Source organism: Cydia strobilella, chromosome 5 (assembly GCF_947568885.1).
Source record: "Cydia strobilella chromosome 5, ilCydStro3.1, whole genome shotgun sequence".
NCBI classification, from domain to species: domain Eukaryota; kingdom Metazoa; phylum Arthropoda; class Insecta; order Lepidoptera; family Tortricidae; genus Cydia; species Cydia strobilella.
The window spans coordinates 3,046,484-3,065,098 of record NC_086045.1 but is presented as its reverse complement, the minus strand read 5'-3'; the positions used below and the strand labels follow the sequence as shown (position 1 = coordinate 3,065,098).

The following is an 18,615-nucleotide window of genomic DNA, read 5'->3' as shown; positions in this document are numbered from 1 at the left end:
CCCCTCGGTGGTGCGAGAATCAATCTGGCCCGAGCCGGGCGTCAATTGGGATAAACTCAATTTTCACCCGTACTCAGCTACATGAGTCGCAAATAGACGGGTTACTGGTGTAACTCGAACTTACTTAAATGGGGTAAATTGACGATTTTATCATCTGAGAGATTCCACGAGAATGTCGCTTACGACATGCCATTGTTTTAGCACTTCTAAAAATGCTGAGAAAGCGATCTGGTAATGTTTCATGACTAGGTTAACAAATTTATTATAAAAATTAAAATTAACAAATTGTCAGTATATGCCAGTATAATAGGCGCTGGTGCTCTCAACTGAGTCTCAACACTAAACTATGACGATATAGTGTACGGACCGCGCTTGTTGTCGCGCACTCTGCAGCGGCTGATTCAGCGAATACAAAATGCCTGTGCGCGTTTTTGTTATAACATTCCGCCGCGCGCTCACGTGACGCCCTATTTGAATCTAAATCGCATTTTAAAAATGTCTGCTCGTCAAAGACTCCATTTAGCCATCTTGGTCTTCGGTGTTGTTAACACACAGATGCCATCCTACCTGTACAACAAGCTGTTATGGTCACGCAATTCCAGGTCCAACGAGGTTAGGCCTACAAGGTTTCTTCAGCTTGTCTGTCCACCTCACCAGACAGCAGCGTTTCGTGGCAGCTTTAGATATGCTGCCACGAAGTGCTGGAACTTAATTCCGCCGCCGATTCGTGCACAGAAATCGCTTAAGGCCGTTCCAGAGTTTCGCGTAATATTCCCTATTGGTGAGAAGGTTGCCATTGGTAACGCATACTAAAGTTCACGCTGATATCACTGTCACACGCTACAACTCAGTTTAGCGACTGTTGTGGCTGAAAACGAAGAATTAACTGAGTTAGTCTTGTTTCGACATTTGTACACATTGTGAGTCGGAAAAATTGAATTCATGGTACCTACCATATTACTAAATATGGTTTTATAGACATTTCTAACTGTAATACAAGCGTATGTCACTCTTTGACAGCTTTTGTTAGAAAGGGACTTCCAATTAGCCTCATGCATGAAGTTTATATTTGAACGAAATATGTTTTATTCGGATGTTTGTTACCGTTATATCATGTTACAAATGCATTTTCGTTTTTAAATTACCATTTAATCACTTAAAATTATAAATAAAAAGTACAAAAATTTGCCCGCGAAAAGCTAGTGAGCGAAACGCTCGAAACGCCACGTGACGTCACGCGTTCGACAGATCAGTGTCATTAGTAGCAAACGTCAGTTGGGCCGCCCAACTTGTGACGTCATCACGCTCTGTCGAATTCGCGCCAAAAATTATGAGCGTTTCAACCGCTCAAAAATTTTCAACATTTTAAATATTTTTTAATAAAATAATGTTAAGGTTTACAAAAGTATTTTTATCATTTCCGGTGTTCCAACGATATAAATTATGAATCCAAAAATAAAATAAAAAATCATGCATGGAGCTAATTGTATTACAAGCTACAAGCGTTATTTGAGAAACGGGCCCCAGACGTCCGTTTTACGAGTGATTAATTGAAATATAGTCAAAATTCCAACAACTCAAAAAGATTTCAAGTTTCTGATTTTCCCTCACTGCTCCACGTTACAACCACCCTATAACGTAACTTCATGCATATAGTTGGTCAAACCAAATTGTCAGTAAATAAGATCAAAAAAACTATAAGTTGTTGTTGTTGTTCATCCTTTTCTTTTGGGTGCTAGTACTAGTGTAAGACAAAAATAGTATGATTCTCAATGAGACAGTCCTTTGACAAACCATATTAGGGGCCCTATTCGAGATGCACAACTGTCAGTTTCGGCTTCAACATCAGTTCAACAGTGGAATGAATCATTTGTTCATCAACTGTGGAAAGTATCATTTGGTTGTACACCAAAACTCATTCATTGAAAAAATTATGCAACAAAAATCAACTTTGTTTTCTTACTACTATACGGTTTAAAATGGCTCTGAACTCTGCGTGGTTCGGTTTGGTTTCGTTGTCACCTAACTGTGGATTGCTAATGTCAAATTTACCTATTTGACAACACACGATTTCTTCCATTCAACTGAAGTTCAACACGAAACGTCACTTAACGCATGTCGAATACCGCTCTAGGTTTACTCCAACTCAGTAAAGTAATGGAATTTCGTAGGCACTTACGCTCCCTCTTCGCGGCTTTTTATCTCAAAACCAATGTGATAGGTAGGTGGCTTATTTAGAGGGCCTACCGCGAACACCGAAGTTCTCAATTTGCGGGCATCTTTCTCTATCTCCCTGATTACGCCTTAATTGGAGTAAAAGAGAAGGATGCTCGCAATTTGTGATCTTTGGTATTCGCGGTAGGCGCTCACTCCCTCAGGTTTGCCAGGCGTACGATAATTTTGACTCTGGTACGATGCGATGTCCGGTCCAATGAGTAATATCGTACGCAAAAGAAGGTGCGATAATTTATGCGCTTGGACGATGTCACTGAAGCAAGCCAGTATACCTATCTGAAGCAAAATAGACTTTGACTCAGAAATAGGTAAAAAATAGGCTACAAATGGCATTTTTTGGACCGGTGATAGATTTCTGGGAATAGAATAGAATATAGAATTCGTAAACACACAGACAATCGACATAGGTACATAAAAAGAACATAGTGAAAATAAAGTGTCACGAAAAGGCCCCATCTGAGCATGTTTCTGGCGACTTCCAGCGCTGATCTTCCGTTGAGACCATCAAGTGAGAAATAATAGAATTACCTAAGGACTTATTCCTCAATCCTCATACGGTTGGTCTTATCTCGAATAAAATAAAGTATGTTTTTCTTACCCCACCTGATCTTAGATAAGGTGTGTTTTAAGTGACCGGCGTACGATATTTTTTTAACCGACTTCAATTTCATAGAAGGAGGAGGTTCTGAGTTCGGTTGTGGCTATTTTTTTATGTATTTTAGTAATTCTTTTATTGTTCGAAAGGAGCTACTTCCAAGTTGGTCCCATATTAAACTGGTTCTGGAATTGCACCAAAATCACTATGAATATATGGTTCAAAATTTGGCTTGGCACCGACTTCAAACATATCAGTTGGTAACGCATATACTTAAACACGGAACCCTAAAAAGGATAATATTTTATTTCATCCTTTTTGAAGTCGGCTAATCTTTTTTTACACACTTTTATTTAGCTTCACTAGTGCTTCAAATCTTGTAACTAAAATTTAAACCACTTCCCGGTATCTGATTCAGTTGAAATTTGTAGTACTGTGACAATGCAATAATATGGTAGGTAACCAAAGGAACTCCTCGATGGAAAAACACAAACACCAAGTTTAGGCTCATTATAAAGGTCTCAAGAAGTACTCGATAGACATGCAAATTGGAAGAAGTACAGTCAGCAATAAAAGTGTGTCACAAAAAATTTTTTTTTACAGTTACTTGTTTATAAAAGTTTTTATTCTTCTATACAATAATGTTGACACTCAAATACGACTTCACATCCACTCGTGTGAGCTAGGTAGCTCTCTACCCTTCAATTTGCCGCAACAACCCGCTTGTTGCGGTGAATCTGTTGATGACAGGTAGGTTTTGGATGAGGTTGCCACCCATACTATAATATATAGTATTGTACTAAAGTAATTGTACTACCTATATATTATACAAAAACAATATAGTACGAAAAATACTATATTTTCATCACTCAAGAAAGGTTTATACAAAATGTCACCGATATCGCATCGTATGCGACTTGGATTTTTAATTCGCCTCAAGTCGGCGTCCTATTTTTTTTTTAATTTTTCCCAGTAAATACTATATTTTTTCAGTATTTTGACAAAAATACTATGTGTGTATAGAAAAAAGGTGGCAACCCTAGTTTTGGATGGCTGGAAGAGGTCCTTTAAAATAATAAGCTTGATTTGAATTGATTGATATTAATCAAATTAAATATTTTTAAACATACACAAAAAAAAAATTCTAAGTAAAATTCATCACGTAGAAATTCTATAGATGTTATAAAAATCATTTAAAAACCGGCCAAGTGCGAGTCGAACTCGCGCACGAAGGGTTCCGTACCATTACGCAAAAAACGGTAAAAAAATCACGTTTGTTGTATGGGAGCCTAACTTAAATATTTATTTTATTCTGTTTTTAGTATTTATTGTTATAGCGGCAACAGAAATACATCATCCGTGAAAACTTCAACTGTCTAGCTATCACGGTTCATGAGATACAGCCTGGTGGCAGACGGACAGACGGACGGACAGACAGACAGAGACAGACGGACAGCGGAGTCTTAGTAATAGGGTCCCGTTTTTACCCTTTGGATACGGAACCCTAATAACGAAATCGGGGACCTTTCAGTTTTGTATGCAAATGTGAGAGTTTAAAAAGTACGCAATAGATGGATTTTCAATCCAAAATGAATATTTTTCATACAATTTTATTGCTCCTGCAACTTTTTTACTTTTTAAATTTGAAAAGATCCAAATTCAATGTACAGTAAGTATTATTAATAAATAAAATAAAATAAAATATAAATATTAGTAAAATATATTCTTAATATGTAAATTCTCACGGAAGTTTTGTTATTAAAATTAGTAAAATATTCGATGTAATAAGCTGCAGAGATATTCTGACCCCTCTGCAAACAACTTTCATGAACTTTCCATGTAGGGGGGTCATTTATTTCTGCAGCTTGGTAGACAAAAGTAGGGTATTTCCGAGCATGTTTGAGAAATAAATGTGACGTTTTCAACCAAAAGGTACCTCATTGTCGCTTGTCGATTTCAAATTAAAGCTATATGGAAATAGCGCCTTATTGACCCTTTTGATTGAGAATGGCACAAATAATAGCTTGTTAACCAAGGTTTTAATGGAACCTATTACGGTTAATCGGGACATTACTCGTAGTTCAAGACTGAATAAACTCTTCTTAATTGCTTTTCACCCAAGTTTAACACTATGACATTAAGAAATGAGGAGACAAAGATACATTGAACTGTTATTACTAACGTATAAAACTAGATCGCACCGCTCTTGACTCCACAGTTCACATGGCTCTCCACACCGCCAAAGGCAGAAGCAGATGGAGAAAGATCGTAAGAGAGAAAGTGATACAAAAGGGAGGTCACGGCCCTCAATACTGAGGAATACGACGCAAGAAGGAGGAGAACTATAGAATCGGCACAGAGAACCAGTATTTGGGCCATGAGTTGATGTTATTTTGACATAAACCATAGAAGCGGAGCGTGAGTCTCGCGACCTAACCGAGTAACGGCCCGGCCACGACATCGCGCGGCGGCGGCAGCGGCGAGCGGCGGCCATAGGTTGGAGCGAGACACAGCGATCGGACCCTTCGTTCCCACCTATGGCCGCCGCTCGCCGCTGCCGCCACCGCGCGATGTCGTGGCCGGGCCGTAAGCGCCATGAATTTTTACAGCGCTTACGACGTTTTGGTCGCGTGGTACAGGTTGTGATTGCGACAATTTCATTATTTGGTATAGCTTCTTTATAGTAACAATAACTGACGAAATATGGCGTTTAGTATATTTCCTGTCAACATGAAACTTTCATCTTTCCAGACGGATAGACCGCAGCAATTCCCTGGTGGAAAGCAGCAGCGGCGCCCCCCTCTCGCCCGGCGCCCCGAGCGCCCTCGGAGCCCTGCAGCCGGCGTTGTACACCAAACGAGAAGCACCCTTGCTTATAGAGCTGGAGGGCACCGGCCCGTCGTTGGGGCGGCTGCATCTGAGACTCAAATACGACTTTGACAGGTCGGATTTGGAGGTGCATCTTATTGAAGGTGAGTTTATTACTTAACTTCTCAATAGGGGGTATTGGTATTACTGCAATTTTCCGCCACCAGAGTGCAGCACTAGCCCCTTTAGTAAACCATAGAGTAACTTATACATACGTACATTTAACAGGTTTTTGACAAGTTTTCTGGGATAATAAAATATGACATTGATGCATCAAGGCGGTTTGTTTACAGAGGACCTACCGGGAAACGCAAATCCGTAATTTCGCTATCTGCCTCTTTGTCGCTCGAATATGCAAGGGTGACAGCTTGGTGACAGAGATGTTAGATAACGAAATTTCGATTTTCTTGTTTCGCGATAGGCCCTCAGATTGTGGTGGTGACGCCCTCTATACGCAGAGTTTCGCGTTATTTTCCCTATTAATAGGTACAGCAGACTAAATAATCGTCGGCAAACTGTTAAGAAAAAGCTAACCATAAAAAACAAATTTTACTTAGAATTTCAAAGAAAATAGTGAAATTCGCTACTAAACATTTTCATAGCAAAATGACTCAAGTCAGGAAATTAGGTCATAAAATTCCTAATATTGTCTTCGGTTACCGCGATAGTTACTCATGAAATAAAACTATGAAAACGGATTATATCGCGTATATTGAATTTATAATACATCCCGACGTTTCGAACTCTTTACAGCGTTCGTGGTCACCCGTTGACCACGAACGCTGTAAAGAGTTCGAAACGTCGGGATGTATTATAAATTCAATATACGCGATATAATCCGTTTTCATAGTTTTATTTCATAAAATTCCTGTTTACTAGAACTAAGACAACGCACGAAATCTCTAGAACAGTGATATAATGTCGTATGTATGTTGGACCACAGGCATTGTGCAAAACGTGTATCATCCTGGAAAAAAATCGCCTTTTACTCTAAATCTACGCACTCTATGAGAATCTGGTCTGAGGCTATATTAAAGCTTATTTAATTCTGCACAAAAAATGCGGAAAAAATACATATTCTTAGATTAAATACTAGAATTGGTCTCTGCCTACCCCTCCGGGAAATAGGCGTGATTATTATTCGGAAAGTGAGATTTTCATTTCAAAATGTAGAGCTCTTAATGAACTATTAGTTATATCTTTTGCTATCACTGTACAATATATGTAACACAACTTTTGTTTAAGTTAGTCACGGAATTACCATACATTTTGACATGGTTCCAAATTTTAAAACCGCGATTACTCAAAATGTTACTAAAATGACTAGACATGTTCTTTCCGTGTACCCTTCATATGTGCCATTTTCAACCAAAAGGGTACTTATTGTCGCTTGTCAGTAAGGCGCTATTTCCATATAGCTTCAATTAAAAATCAACCTTATCAACAAGCGACAATGTGGTACCTTTTGATTGAAAACGGCACATATGTATGGATGTATGTATGTAAATACTAGAATTATAATTAATACTTTTCCAATGGACATTCTCTTAATATGCAACGTGGGAAAATAAGAATTCCACTTGTACAAGAACTGATGATCCAATACAATAATGTTTTTCATTTACCAGCCCACGACTTAGCCGGTTACGAAGCGGGGGGTTTTAACGACCCCTACGTGCGTGTGACCCTGCTCCCGTCCGTGGACACCCGCACGCGACAGACCCCCGTGCACCGGAACGAGCCGAACCCCTTCTTCGACCAGCATTTCAAGTTCCCCGTGTCACATGATGAGCTGCGGGATAAGACGCTGCTGTTGCAGGTCTTCGATTATGACAGGTATGTTATTCAATATAGTGTGAAAGAGAGACAGACCCCCGTGCACCGGAACGAGCCGAACCCCTTCTTCGACCAGCATTTCAAGTTCCCCGTGTCACATGATGAGCTGCGGGACAAGACGCTGCTGTTGCAGGTCTTCGATTATGACAGGTATGTTATTCAATATAGTGTGAAAGAGAGACAGACCCCCGTGCACCGGAACGAGCCGAACCCCTTCTTCGACCAGCATTTCAAGTTCCCCGTGTCACATGATGAGCTGCGGGACAAGACGCTGCTGTTGCAGGTCTTCGATTATGACAGGTATGTTATTCAATATAGTGTGAAAGAGAGACAGACCCCCGTGCACCGGAACGAGCCGAACCCCTTCTTCGACCAGCATTTCAAGTTCCCCGTGTCACATGATGAGCTGCGGGACAAGACGCTGCTGTTGCAGGTCTTCGATTATGACAGGTATGTTATTCAATACAGTGAGAAAATGACAGACAGACCTCCGTGACCCGGAACGTGGTGAACCCCTTCTTCGACCAGCATTTCAAGTGCTGCGGGACAAGACGCTGCTGTTACAGGTCATCGATTATGACAGTTTGACAGGTATATTTATTGAAGGTCGTATCGGTCCAGAAATACCGTGGACGACCGTTCTTTCCACAGTTTAGCTGTGCGAGGCAGGAAGTTTCTGGAGAAACGCACAGTTGAGGACTGCCAACCATCTAACTAAATAGTACAGTGAAGATGGAAATATTGTCGCGTAGAGCGATGAGGGAAAGAAGTACCGTCGCCCATAGACACCTGCAGCAGCAGAGGGGTTGCTACTCGTACATTTCCGGCCTTTAAGATGGGCCTATACTCTTTTCTTTTTTTTAATTTATTTGGGACAAAAACAGTAACAGGATTTAGGCACAGAAATAAAGTACAAAGAATAATATAGTGTGGGCCAACAACAACGTCCACAGATTACTAGATTACCTACTGATAAATCTAGATAACAATATATATAGGAAGGTTGAAGGTCGTATCGGTCCGAAAATATCGCGTGGAACAATAATTAGCTGTGTGAAATTTAAATTTTTTGTCCGTTCCAGATTCTCTCGAAACGAAGTAATGGGTTCAGCCAAAGTCTCCCTATCCCGAGTAGAAGTGGCAGGGGGCACAGAAGTATGGGCAGAACTGTCCCGAGAACGCAGACCGCCAGAGGAGCTGCAAGAGCTACTGCTGTCCCTTTCTTACCTGCCATCTGCTGAGAGACTGACTGTTGTCGTGTTAAAGGCTAGAAATCTGTTGCCGCCTCAAGAAGGAAAGGATGCATTAGGTATGTTTAAGCTACTGTCTCTTTCACAGTCATACTGTTAACAAGAGTAAGTTTGACTAATTGTTAATTACAGAAGATTTAAGATTGTGCTTATTGTTAATGATTATTTGTCTGATTAGTCTTATTTATAATCACCTACTGCTCAAAGATTTATGCGTGGGATGGTATTAATTCCATCTGGTTTTCTTATTTCCTCAGATGTGTACGTGAAAGTGTACCTCCTGGTGAACGGCAAGCGAGTGAAGAAGAAGAAGACGAACAGGAAAGAGATAAATAATCCAGTATGGAACGAAGCCCTGTCATTCAGCCTGGCGTCCGGACATTTAAACGAGGCTTCCATTGAGGTACGTCACCATCTATCTTCATATCACGAAAAATCTCTCTCGTCGAATATGGTCCCTATGACAGAACCGGTGCTAAGATGGACGGCTGTCTATCATTTGTCACCATACCTGTCACGCTCTAACAAGTACGTAAGTGCGAAAGTGACGCATGATATGACAAGTGACAAAAACGCGACCATGATACCGGTGGAGGCGGTGGAACAGGATATGAATGTAATTGAAATTGAAATTGAAATTGAAATCATTTATTGCATATCACATAGCAGGTACAGGTGTTCTTAAATATAAGCTGTTCATGTGACGCCCTGTTAGGGCACGGCAACAGTTCCACATACGGGAAACATACTTATTTAATCTAAAATTATGCATATTATTATTTACATATGTGCCAAACAATTAATTAATTATTTTACATTTAAATAAAATCTGCCATGCACAATATCAAATACAATTACAATCAATCTACGATCACAAGTATCACAAAAGAGATATTATACATCTTCAAAAAATTCTCTGATATTATAATAACATTTATCTAACAGAAATGTTTTTAGTTTCTTGCTAAACAGGCTTAATTTACTCTCGTTTTTTATGTTATTTGGGAGGTGATTATATATTTTTATTGACATATAGTGTGGGCTAGATGTGAACAGTTTCAGTTTAGAAAAGGGAAGTTTCAGTTTATTTAAATTTCGGTCGTTTCTTTTAGGTAGTGTTTCAGGAGAATATAGTTCGCTATGTTTTTTTACAAATTTGCTGGTCTCTAGAATATATATAGAGGTAAGAGTGAGTATTTTATACTTTACAAAAAATGGCTTACAGGTTTCCATTTCGTCAATGTTGGCCATTATTCTGATGCATCTTTTTTGAAGAATAAATATTTTATCTATGTCGGTACTATTACCCCATAATACGATTCCGTAGGATAATCTGGAGTGAGCGTATGCATAGTACGCTGCAAGAGCTGTTTTTAAGTCAGTTACGCGTTTGAGGTGATTTAGGGCATAAATGAATGACGATACCCTTTTCGTCAGGTTTTGTATGTGTTGCTTCCAATTGGTACTAGTATCTATGTCGATCCCTAATAAAGTTGTTGATTTTATGCATTCTAATTTAATATTATTATAAGTAAGGCTGATTGGCAAGTCTTGTTTTTGATAAGGTTTGAATTGTATGACTTTTGTTTTATTTAGGTTAAGTTCAAGATTGTTGGCTTGTAGCCATTCCTCTGTTTTTTGTAGCGTTTGGGTTAGTATTGTGGCAGCTTCCTCAGACTGAGTGCAGGGAAATAATATTGAGATGTCATCTGCAAATAACATACAATGTACATCTAATATTTTTGGAAGGTCATTGATATAGATAAGGAATAACAAACAACCCAACACGCTGCCCTGCGGGATAGAGCCAGTTACAGGGACTCTATCTGATTTGATGTGTTGTGTTAAGCCTGTTTCGAAGTTAGTATTTGCAATTTCAACATATTGGAATCGGTTTTCTAAATACGATTTAAACCATTTTAAAGTAGAGCCTCTAACTCCTGTGTTATGCAATTTAACTAATAGACATTCATAGCTTACTCTATCATATGCCTTACTCATATCGAGTAAAAGGCCTACTGCGTATTTTTTATTGTTAATTTCATCGAAAATTGTTTGGACATATTTATAAATAGCTAAGATGGTGGAGCGGTTTTTTCGGAATCCATATTGGTTTTCGTCTAGAATTTTGAATTTTTCGTAAAAAGAAAAGAGGCGTCTTATCATTGCAGTCTCGTAGACTTTTGCTGACGTTGGAAGTAAAGCAATTGGTCGGTAATTGTTAATATCTGACGTGGCTCCTTTTTTGTGTATTGGTCTTACTACGGATATTTTTAGCGCGTCCGGAAAAATACCTTCTGAAAATGATTGGTTTATTAGGAGTGTGTATGGAATAGCTAAATTTATGGCACAATTTTTGATAAGGGTGGGGGGTATTTCATCAATGCCGGAGGATATTTTATTTTTTAGATTTTTTAATATTGACATTGTTTCATCAGGTTCTATAGGCCTTAAGAAAAAAGAGTTATTTACTACGTTATTTTTGGGGATTTTTTTTGTGTAGGTAGAGTGGGCATTTGCAATGGAGGAGAAAAATGAATTGAAGGTATTTGCCACTATTTTGGGATCATTTTCAGGGCTACCATCAGCCTTTTTAATTTGAATGTTATTTGGACAATTGAATTTGTTTTTATTAGTCTCTCTGTTTATTATTTGCCACATTGATTTAGTTTTGTTTTGGGCCTTTTCAAATGTTTGTTTATTGTAGAGTTTTTTGGAGTTGTACATAGCTTTTCGTAGAGTTTTACAGTAGGTTTTATAGTGGTTTCTTAAGACCTCACTTTTTGACTGTGATACAAGTAGCTTTAGAAGTCTTTTGTTACGGCAGGAGATTTTTAGCCCTTTTGTTAAGTCTGATTTTTTTGATTTAACAACAATTTTAGTTATAGGAATGCATTTATTTAAGGCTGTTGTCAGAGTTTCGCTGAATGAGTTATAATTCTCGTTTACTGATTTTCTTGATGAAAGTACACTATCCCAAGGTACAGTTTCGATTTCTTTCTGAAATTTTAGTATGTTTGATTTTGAGAATATTCTTTTGTGGATAATCCGGTTGCGTAATATTGGGTTTATGTTTGGGATATTGTATAAAATACCTCGATGGTCTGAGAAACCTAATTCCTTAATGTCAAGATTTGCTTGTTTTGTTTTAAAATTGGTAAATATTAAATCAATACAGGTAGAGCTAGAACTAGTGATTCGAGTGGGTGCGTCGACTTTTTGACTAAAGTTATATTCTAACATTAAGTTTGACAGTCTTATTTTCTCACTTTTATCTGACATATAATCAATATTAAAATCCCCGCCGATTATTATATTTTTGTTCTTATCTTTTAGGGATATTAATTGCAAAAGGTTTTTTAGTTTTGTGTAAAATAATTCCGTCTCCCTTTTACTATTTGGCCAGTACAAGTTTATTATTATTGTATTAAATTTCGGAAATTCAATTGCACATATTTCAAAAATAGTTTCTGTAGACATGTTTGTAATATCAGGTCGGTTACAAAAATCCAGGTTTTTTTTGACTAGTATTAAAACCCCACCTCCTTCGTGGTGTTTTCGACAATAACTTGACCCTATATCATAATTATTTATATGTAGTATATTTAGTTTTTCTAAGTTTAACCAAGATTCTGTGATACATATTACATGCAAGTTTGTTTTTTCTTCTGTAAATGCTTGTAAAAGGTGCGTCTTATTCCATAGACTTTGCATGTTCTGAAAAAATATGGATAAGCTAGTCACGAAAGTTATGGTTTCCGTTGGCTGAAGTGCTGGTTGTGGGCTGGCTCTCGGCTCGCGGGGGGGCTGTCGCTGGTGGGTGAAGGCTTGCATTATATAATGGTTGTTTCTGTTGGTCCATGTTGATTTTGTTCGTTCTTACTTCGGTTTGTGTAACTCTTATTGGATTCTTGAAGCTTTCGTTATTTATAGTGCTGTTACGTATATCACCATTTTGGCCATGTTGCATCTGTTGTGGTAGGATGTATTCGTAGCCATTGACATATACTTTGTCGTGCCTTATGGTCGGATATAAACCACACTTGCGCGCTTCTCTCAAGGTATACCTTAGTTCTTGTCTTTATTTTTTTTTATTTTTTTTAAAAATGTAGTAGTTGTCACGTAAAATTTGTAGATATTTTTTGGAAGTTTGTCACATTAATTTGTATAAGTAACATTCAAAACCTTCGCGCTTTGAACACATATTAAATTATAATCGGGTCTATCGCGAATTTATTTTGTTACCTTTATTTACCGACGTTTCGTAAAAAAACAAAGGTAATTAAAGGTAACGAAATAAATTAGCGATAAACCCGATTATAGATGTGATTAAGATGTGATTTGACACATTAATTTATTTTGAAATGTAAGGGTTAAGTAATAAAAATGCGGTAAAAACAAACTTCAATTATTGTTTCAAATTAAGCCTAGCCAAAAGAGACTGGAAGGAACTGATAAAAGGACCGTTATTCGACGCGAGAGGCAAAGTGCTGAAGGACTACCGCGAACCACAATCGACGTGTTGGCTCTCTGTCGCACTTGTAAATTCGTACATAAGTGTGACAGGGAGGCAACACGTCGAACGTGGTTCGCGGTAGGCCCTCTGGACATACGACATTCCTAAGGGTCTCCATCTCCACAATGCGCTCATCAAAATGGTTTCCTCGATTATCTTGGGCAGATCGTCGGTCTACCTTGTTCGTTGTTGGGTATTGTCTTTTAACATCCTTCGGATCGCGGACGCCATTCAGGTATTTTTCTGTCCCAGTGACCATTGACTCTACAAGCAATAAGGCATCCAATCCACTGCCACTTACCAGTGCCAGACTAAAAAGTCTGGCACTGGAAACTCTCTTTAGATGATGACTTGACGTCATCAGGCTTAGGCTTAGGCTTGTAGCCTATTTTCTAAATAAATGTTTGAGTTTGATCTTGGTTCTAATGTGGGTTTCTTCATTTCTAATTCAATAGCAACAGCAACTCCAAGCTCTATTGCCATTGAAGTGACATTTTAGGTCCTGTCCTCTATCGATCGGTGAACATCATGGCAGAGAGAGCATCATCAAGGCCGAAAGAACCTTAATCAGATCATCAGTCCTTGTTAGAGGGCCTTCTTTGTTTCTCCTTGTATGGGGTTATCCAACATTTCTATAGCCACCTAAACTCACAATTTAATCTTAATTTTCCAGGTGTGCGTGGTGACGGGCGGCGGCAGCGGCCTGGTCGTCGGTTGGTGCTGCGTGGGCGCCGCGGAGCCCGCCGCGGAAGGCCGCCATTGGGCACAAATGGCCCAGGAGACGCGCAAGGCCGTCGCTATGTGGCACACGCTCAGATAGACGGCCAACGGGTTGAAGAGGACAATGATACAACCGTAGCCAAGATTACAATCGTTTATCCACAAACACCAAGAATAACTACCTATAGAAATATGATTAGAAAAATTTATCCCACAGGAATTGTGCCGCGAGCGACTCAACTGTATCGCGCGCATGTTGACAACGTTAAATATTGTAATGCCGCGCAAGAGGCACACTCAGCAATGCTGAGCCGAACGGAGCCGAGTTTGCCCGAAAGGAGGAGTGTCCACCCACTGCACAAACGCCAACCGACAAAGTAAAAATGTATTAGGATCACAGATGAACATGAAAAGTCACTTAATAGTTTTGATAGACCAGGTACAATTTTAAGGTTTTGATTGATTTTTTTCTACAAACGATTGTCATTTGGCTAGGCCCCCAGGATACAGAGAACGATAGCGGGTGACTTTCTATGGATATTTCGCAATAAAGTAGAGATGACCATAAAATATATAAACCGCGTGCCTCTCCAAAGTGGAGCACCTGCGTTCATCTAATCTTTCAGATGCATACATATAGGTACGAAAAAAAAGTTGGTTATTTTGCAAGGTTTGTGTTACTTCCAGGAGTAAAATAATCCTATGGAATCTATTATATTTGTCCGCTGTATTTTACTTTTAAAGAATACGTACAAAGTTGAAAGGCCTAAGGCAAAATTCATTCAGCCAAACAATCTACTCAAACGTAACCGATTTAGACATCATTTTTTAGAATCGTTTATGGTTAGAAGAAAAAAAATGTGTTTATTGGTGGCAAAATAAATTCAGGTATTGTAATTAGGTACTTACTTAAATTTATATTATTTTTTAATAAAGCCGGTCGGTAGCGCATAAACAAAAACAAATGGTACGCAAAGCTACAGCGGTTTGAGGTATATACTTCATCAAACATTGTTTATAATATATTTTTAGTAGATTGTTAACCAAGGGATGAAAGGATTGCTGCCGATAGTCCGAGGCTGAAATGATGCCTTTCATCCGAGTTAAACACTCTATTTTTCATTTCGAATACGAGGAAAGTAAAATGCATTTGTTTTTTTTAAAACATGACTAAGTATTATTTTTTATAGTATTGCTTGAGGGTACTTTCAATTAACAATTTAGGCAAAAGTATCGTTACTTATGGAATGGGGAGTTAAATATCAGAATGGAAATTTTATAACAAATTCATTTAAACCCAAATTTCAATTGCTTATTGTAAAAAAAAATCGTACTTGGAACGTAAAATGCTCTAGTGCAGAAACATCATTTTCTGCACATCTTTTAGAACAACAATGACCCTCTTTCAGAGCATGAGAAATGAAATAGTTATTTACGATACAATGAGGGCTAACGCGTATGAATTCGCCGCTAGGGGCGCTAGTGTAGATGGTGGTCTTTTCCATAGTTCGAAATGTCAAATGTCACTTGTCACTTCAATGACTGACAGCTGTTCTTTAGTCTTTTGGACCACCATCAACAGAGGCGCCAACTGGTGAGCAAAAAAACGATAGCCCTCATTGCGGAAAAAAGGAAATTCGAAAAGAGTGGCGATAAATTAAAACACGACCGCAGGGACGTGTTATATTATTCTACAATTCTACATGTTAAGGACACACACAAACCTATCCGAAATAGGTAAGGTGCCATTAATTTATTACGTAAGGCAATTTAGGGAGGGGGGTCAATCATGTCTTATTTTTTCTTACAGCACCCCCCTGTTGTGTATCAGCGAGTGGCATGCGCTCACCAACAATGGCCACGCGCTTACACAAAAGTAACAAAGGCTTTTGTTTAACAGATTAGATTAGAGTCTTTGGCTAAAAAATCATTTGAAAAGATTCAGACTATTAGGTATACCTACATTTTACAAATACCTACCTTAGGTACGTATAGGTGGACAGTACTCAACGATTAACATACCTAGTCATAATTTTAAAATATAAGTTACCTGCACGTGAAATACTGCCAAAAACTGACAAAAATTTGGGAATGATCGAAATTCTGAGCTTTGAAACGCCAATACTTATGAAATTTACTAAAGGAGTTAAGATTATTTTTATTAAATGATTGTATTTAATCCATAGTTAGTAAATATGTAACTATTTATCAAACGTCAACTGTCGAATTTTGCCCTCATCCATTTTTGGGATCTACAGTAGGTACAATCTGGCTACCATGTTCCACTGCATTATCCATAGTGTTACTAGGAACTTAGAGTCTTTCGAGTCTAAATTTGAAGAACTTAGTCGAGTTTACGCGAGACTGCGCTATAAAACTTCCCGAGTCAAGAACTTTATTATGTATATTTTTCTACTCCAGCCAGCACTCTTAATTTTGTACATTAAATGACTGCCAGTGAGATCGAAATCAACTTCATAAGAAAAGCGGCGCGCGGGGCTCCGGCGCAGTGTCCTTAGGATCCTAACAGCAGTGTTCTTAATTCTTAAGCGCCCTCAACACTCGTGCGCGAAGCCGCGAACGCGAGTGTGGACGAGTCTAGTTCGCTAATCAGCGAAATCGACTCCACACTCGCGTCACAGATTAATAAATAGTCGCGTATAACTCATTGGTACGGGCCGGGGTTCGAACCCGCGACCTCCGGATTAAAAGTCGCAAGCTCTTACCGCTAGGCCACCAGCGCAAGTTTTATCTAAATACTAGTATTAGCAATGAGCGTTATTTATTGTCATGTATTCTTATAAAGCCCGCTCCAGATTACGCGGCGCGAAGCCGCGAACGCGAGTGTGGAGTCGATTTCGCTGATTAGCGAACAAGACTTCACACTCGCGTTCGCGGCTTCGCGCCGCGTTTCGCGCACGCGTGTGGAGGGCCCTTTACATTTCTAACCAATGAATTTTACATGAGGACAATGCATTTGATTTGTAGAAAAACCGGCCAAGTGCGAGTCGGGCTCGCGCACGAAGGGTTCCGTACCATTACGCAAAAAAATCACGTTTGTTGTATGGGAGCCCCACTTAAATATTTATTTTATTGTTTGTAGTATTTGTTGTTATAGCGGCAACAGAAATACATCATCTGTGAAAATTTCAACAGTCCAGCTATCACGGTTCGTGAGATACAGCCTGGTGACAGACGGACAGACAGACAGTGGAGTCTTAGTAATAGGGTCCCGTTTTTACCCTTTTGGTACTGAGGGTAATGAGTTCTCTGATAAGGAATCGAGACTCGAAGTCTACAAAAGACTCGAACAAGTTGAAAAGAACTCGTTTCGACTTAATTACAGTCTGGCAAAAAAGAGTAGGAATTAAAAATGTAGTGTCGTCCCTTTCAAATCAATCTAAGAAAAACGGGACGACACTATTGTTGCCACTTTTTAATTTCTACTCTTTTTTGCCAGACTGCATGAGTCTGAAAAACACAGTCGAGTATTAAAGCAGAGGACTAACCAACACTAAGTTGAACGACAGATTGGTGGTCAGATTGATACGCCTGTAGATCCTTTACTGTTAGTATGGATAATATTGTACTATTGTATCAGTATTCTCTTGTCACAACATAGGTGTGACGTCTTGTGTGCAGTGATCAAAATATTCTATTCTTATGTAATTATATTGAAATTATTCCTAAAAATATACGTATAAATTTGTAACTATATGTCTCTGTGTGGAGAAAATTTTACTTTGTATTTTCTTTACACTGTCTGAATAAAATGTCTGTTTGTAAAATCCAGTTTTGTTTCATTCATCGTCTTATTGGTCACCAGAAAAAAAACTTGGCGGAGGCACTGCCGTGCCCCCAGATTGCTTACAATGGGGTTAGCAACTGTCAAAGGTTTGCATAGATAGCGCCATCATAGCTTGCCCCTTTCTCTATGAGGGCTGGCATCCAGGGCATAAAATTCCATTAAAAAAATTGACACGATTCTAGGGTATGGATGGTATAGAAAGGATGCCAATCTCTTATGGCAGAATTGTTGCAAAAGTGACCGCTTTCAGCTTTAAATAATAGTTCCTAATCTCTCCGGTGGCGCTAGTTAGGCTCTGGGACATGAGTATAACATGAACCATATAAGGCAACAAATAACCCGACCAAATTACGTAGGTTGTTTTTGGTAGTATTTCGGTGTATGGTGGCGCCGCCTAATTACTGTTTTTGATGGACACTTTTCATACATAGAGATTTGGCAGCTTTATATAGTCTCCATGTTCTAGGGATTGACATGGCAAACAATGCTGGCGCCATCTGCTAAACACTTCGACTGGCCAACCCCATTTACCTACATCTATCCTGTACGGGACTTCTAACCCTTTGAACGCAAAAAACTCATAAATATGCAGTAATTTGATTGATTGATTGCCACCGACGTGGTATAAAAAAAGTAAGATTTCTTGTTCATGGCTTCAAAAATACTTATTATATTTAAATTATTCGTAAAAATATACGAATAAATTTGTAACTATATGTCTCTGTGTGGAGAAAATTTTAAGTACTTTCTTTACTGTCTATTTGTAAGATCCATTTTTCTTTCATTT

The 18,615-nt window shown here is 38.7% G+C and overlaps 1 protein-coding gene across 1 annotated transcript in view; it reads left to right on the top strand.

Moving 5' to 3' along the window:
- LOC134741331 (synaptotagmin-5-like) overlaps positions 1–14,284 on the top strand; it is a 35,418-nt gene extending 21,134 nt beyond the window's left edge. The window contains exons 4-8 of the mRNA XM_063674082.1: positions 5,582–5,802; positions 7,327–7,534; positions 8,617–8,843; positions 9,042–9,187; positions 13,974–14,284. Of these exons, the coding sequence (XP_063530152.1) occupies positions 5,582–5,802; positions 7,327–7,534; positions 8,617–8,843; positions 9,042–9,187; positions 13,974–14,120 (949 nt within the window). The 3' untranslated portion in view covers positions 14,121–14,284. The remainder of the gene's footprint in view (positions 1–5,581; positions 5,803–7,326; positions 7,535–8,616; positions 8,844–9,041; positions 9,188–13,973) is intronic.
- The last annotated feature ends 4,331 nt before the right edge of the window (positions 14,285–18,615 follow it).